This window comes from Papaver somniferum, chromosome 5, assembly GCF_003573695.1.
Source record: "Papaver somniferum cultivar HN1 chromosome 5, ASM357369v1, whole genome shotgun sequence".
Taxonomy (NCBI): domain Eukaryota; kingdom Viridiplantae; phylum Streptophyta; class Magnoliopsida; order Ranunculales; family Papaveraceae; genus Papaver; species Papaver somniferum.
In genome coordinates this window covers 151412609-151417424 of record NC_039362.1, presented here as the reverse complement: position 1 = coordinate 151417424, position 4816 = coordinate 151412609, and the positions used below count along the sequence as shown (strand labels likewise).

Sequence of the window (4816 nt, the reverse complement as noted above, 5' to 3'; positions counted from 1 at the left end):
TCATGTTTGACAATTCTACTTTTCATTACTAAAGAGGGAATAAAATTTGATGAATACCACTCCTCAAAATATTAAACGGAGTACTATTTTTTTGACAGAATAATACTCCCTTTATTTCTAAAAAGAAATATTATCACTGTCCCATTTTAACCTATTTTTAAGTCGAAATGAAAAAAGTGATGTTATTTCTTTTCCAGAAACAACTATAGTTTTATTCATATAATCTGTTTTTGGTAGAAAGTTATTCATTAATTCCATTAGTGGAAGAGATTTGCTCTGTGTGATCATAAACCGGCGCAACACCATGGGGTGAGGGGAAAGGGAATAAGGGATCCAATGCAAAAGCACTTAACTAACTAACTAGCTAACTTGGATAAATTAAAAAAAAAATGAGCTAGATGGATAGAGTGCGACACAAAATATCGGTGATACAGAGTTGGCGTAAGAGAGAGAGTGAGAGTTTGGTACGATATTTGTCATGACTAAATAACGCCGTCCAGACAGACCTTTTATAAGCTCTCTCTCATTCTCTGCCACCCCCACGCGCACTCAATACCATCCTCCTCCTCCTCCCTTTAATCTCTACAGCTGATATATATCTATATATATAAGTACATGAGATGAGAGAGATCAATAACCTTCCTTCAACTAATTCAAGAACCTGATTGGCAAGCAGCCAGCAGACTCTAACTTACAAACACTATTTTAAACTCATCACACACAACCAACCAACCAACATCCAACCAATCTCTCTCTGTCGCGGCTCTCATCCCTCCTGCTATAGCTCTAGTCTCCAAGTCTCATCAAATATATACGACCATCATTTACTCTCTTTCTCTCTCTCGATCGACATTTGCAGGCGCACAAGGACAAAAGCATACTTAATTGCTACTATTATAATTAGATCGATCGAGCTATATACCTATAGCTAAGAAAGTTAAAGATTTCTGGTTAGTATATACAATCTCTCCACACATATTATTTCTGGTTATATTTTCACTTTCTTGCAATCAATTGCAATACCACAACTGTAGGTACTGCTGCTGATGCTCGTTTTATATCTTTGCTTCTTTCCTTTCCAGATTACATATAAGTTTAAGTACTACTCCTTGAATCGACTAGGTCGAACTGTCCATTTATCTTCTCTCTTTTATGTTTCATTTCCGATTTTTATTTCATTTCTGTAATTCTGTTGAATCTTAGGTAGAAGCTAACCTTACTGCTTACAGAACTGATTTCTTTGGACATATATTGTCTTGGACTTCTTACTTTCATATATATATATATAGTATCCATGCAGGTATATATGTATATATATTCCGGCAAAAAATAAATCTCCAATTCAACAGTTTTAATATAAAAGATTTTTACGTTTAGTATAATCCTGTTCATCAAGATGAACCCGCCGGAATATACAGCATCATGTAAATCATAGCTATATATTTACATGCATGAACCATGATCAACCCTAGATAACTATCCAATCCAAAATCATATATCGTTGCAAGTATATCATGCACTAAATTAGCAGCTTTATTCATATATGTCCAAACCATGCATATCCAAACAGTATTATTTACTTAGATTACAATCTTAATGTTTTTCTATATAGAGAAGAAATGACTTGGAGTTGACATGATTCTTGCCATATTCAATGGTGATGATGAATGCAGCTGTGAGTAGAGAGTACTGTACTAAACTGTAGATATAGGATATGGTGGTTGGTGTGTGAAAATGTCTTCCACCACTAAACAATTGGTATATATATCTAGAAGCCATGGAGTGTACCTCACTCTAAGAAAATAAAAGAAAAATACACAGCTAGCTCTACAGTTAAGAGAGACAAAACATACTACTTTCTTTTGGGTTTTCTTAATTAAAAAAAAAGTCTATCTTTTCGTCTCCTTTTCTATACAACTCCTAAACTGTTATGTTTTCTTCGACTAAATTCATGCCAACTCCATATCAAAAGTACTAGTATTCATTTCATTTATAAAACAAAACCCAGCTTTGTTAATTAGTTAAATAAAGTATTAATAAGTAGGTACATTCTAATTTTAAATTAATATAGAACCTTTCACGCTTCGTATTCAGCAAAATTTTGATTTTTTTCGGTAAAAACTTTATGAAACGTGGTCATAAGCTAACTGCGAAAGTTAAATACTTTGGAATCCGATTTTTGTAGCCATAAATCAGTTTTACCCATAGGAGAAATCTTGAAATTTCTCTAGTGAGTTAATTAACCATGATGTTTTGATTAATATAAGATAGCTAGTAATTAAGATACACTCCTATATGATTATTACTTATTTTATTGTTGATCATTTACTAATCAACTACTTATATGTTGGATGGTTCATATTAATTATAGGGTTATATGATGACGATGATGACAGTCATCATATATATAGTGGATGGATGGTCCTCATGAATTGTTGGGCGTGTACTCTAATTCAAACAAACTTTATGAATATTTATTTAAAAGTTGGTGGCTTTTTTTTTCTTCTAATTAATTATGTGCTTTTCTCATTCATGAGTACTACAAGTATATTCATCAAGGCTTCTTCTGTTTCAAACTTTGTCCTTTCGACACATATAAGAACACAACACATATTAGGGACCAACCTAATCTTCTTTTAGTTATTCATTAATTAGAATTAGGACCCACTTCCCCTGATATAAGATCTTACAATTGAATTCTACTACTACTGCAATCTATATAGTAAACCTGAAGCTTTGATTTGGTAAGTAGTACATTGCTATATGTATATACATCTCAATTGTCATGTACACTTTCATCATCACCAGATCTTTTTCGTTTTCATTTAGGCTATGGTTGCTTTTCTGAAGAAAAGAGATAGAGACAGTTCAAATACTTTACGAAAGACCAGTTACCGGACACTATAAGTTTCCTGACAATAAAAGAAACATACGCCCATAGTTTTATACCGCGTGTTTTAAAAGTGGCATGAAAAAAAAAGTGTAGGGAGAAGATTATAAGTGTAACTGTTTTTGTAATGTTTTTCAGGGTGTGATCAATACCAACAAAGCAGAAAAAAATGGAGTTGGAGTCATCAGCTGTGCCACCAGGGTTTAGATTCCATCCAACAGAAGAAGAATTGGTGGGTTACTATCTTAGGAGAAAGATTAACTCCGAAAAGATTGATCTAGATGTTATCACTGAAGTTGATCTTTACAAAATAGAACCATGGGAAATACAAGGTATTACAATGACTTCTTTTTCGAGGTTTTTCTTTTCTTTTCTCAAGTTATTTTTCATGAGCATTTATAATATATATGTTTGGTTCTTTTACTTTTTACAGATAAGTGCAAGTTAGGTTACGAAGAAGAGAATGAATGGTACTTCTTCAGTCACAAAGACAAGAAATATCCGACAGGAACACGAACTAATAGAGCCACAACAGCTGGATTTTGGAAGGCAACTGGGAGAGACAAAGCCGTGCTTTCTAAGCAAAGGATTATAGGAATGAGAAAGACCTTAGTCTTTTATAAAGGTCGGGCACCTAACGGAAAGAAAAGTGACTGGATCATGCATGAGTATCGACTCCAAACATCTGAACATGGACCTCCTCAGGCAAGTCATCAAATGCTCTCATATTTCTTAGTTACTAATTATGGATTTTAACTAACTATTTTTATTGCGACGAATGAATACAGGATGAAGGATGGGTTGTTTGCCGAGCATTCAAGAAACCAACTCCAAGCCACAGACAAGGATATGAGGCTTGGAATCATGCTTATTACCTCAAGGCAGCTGCTCAAAATTCCAACTACCAAGGTGCAGGCTACCAAGCATTCGATAGTAATGCTACAAGTAGTAGCTCAATGCAATTAGATAATTCTAGTTATCAGCAGCAACAAGGTAATGCCAATTTCCACCATAATTACTTTGGTTGTGGTGATCAAGATCAGCTTGGTTCGAGTAAGCATCAATATTATAACTTGGATGATAATCAAGTCATGGAACTCCCACAACTAGAAAGTCCATCTATATCCACAAGCTTAGCAACAACAGAATTTGATGGTAATAATAGTACCAATGTGGGTTACGACGATGAAAGGAACAATTATGGAACGCAGTTCGTCGATTGGAAATCCGTGGATAGATTGCTCGCCTCAGAATTAACTGAAATGCCATCTTCTCCTCATGCAATTGAAGCCCTGCCACCACCACAAAATAGTTATTCCGTTAATAACCAAGGAAGCTATTTCCGTGAATGTTTTCCGGACTTGTAATGAACGTAAAAAAAAAAGAGAAAAAAACGAATTGAGTTGTCGACGAATATGTTCGATGAATTTGGTACCGTACGACGTAACAGTGATTTCATGAGGACTACGTACCGATATAATTAATTTACTGACGATGAACTGAAGTTGTTAGAATATAAAATATTAATAATTGATTTGCATGAATGATTGAAAACGATGAGTAGACGAAGAAGAACTCTCGTAAATCTTGTGATTATAGGGAGATCTTCCCATTAATGAGTTTAGGACAATTGGTAATTTAGTAGAGTCCTAAATCTCTTTTAAAGCTTTGTATCAATTGTGTATTACTTACTATGTATTATGTTACAGAATCACTTTTCAATTAACTTCGCATTTGTTTATTGATATATTTCAAGGTTTAGTTGTTTAGTATCAAGCAAGCTAAAATTAGTGATTTTGTGAGACGAAGAACAAAACGAGATTAGAGGACATCAAAAATAGTAGTCTACTCTACTCAAGGATGTAGCAAAAAAAAGTATCACGCATACCTGGTGACTTTATGAAGAACATGGAAAAATGCTTGCAC

The 4816-nt window shown here is 34.1% G+C and overlaps 1 protein-coding gene across 2 annotated transcripts; it reads left to right on the top strand.

The window, feature by feature from the left end:
- The first annotated feature begins 553 nt into the window (after positions 1-553).
- Positions 554-4603, top strand: LOC113277981 (NAC domain-containing protein 30-like). 2 transcript variants are annotated; one of them, XM_026526934.1, is made up of 4 exons: positions 554-950; positions 3029-3222; positions 3324-3595; positions 3679-4603. In XM_026526934.1, the coding sequence occupies exons 2-4, from the start codon at positions 3060-3062 to the stop codon at positions 4255-4257; spliced, it is 1014 nt and encodes a 337-aa protein (XP_026382719.1). In that variant the 5' UTR covers positions 554-950; positions 3029-3059; the 3' UTR covers positions 4258-4603. The 2 variants fall into 2 exon arrangements, with proteins under 2 accessions (XP_026382719.1, XP_026382720.1); XM_026526935.1 differs by lacking the exon at positions 554-950 and adding an exon at positions 2630-2744.
- Positions 4604-4816: the final 213 nt, after the last annotated feature.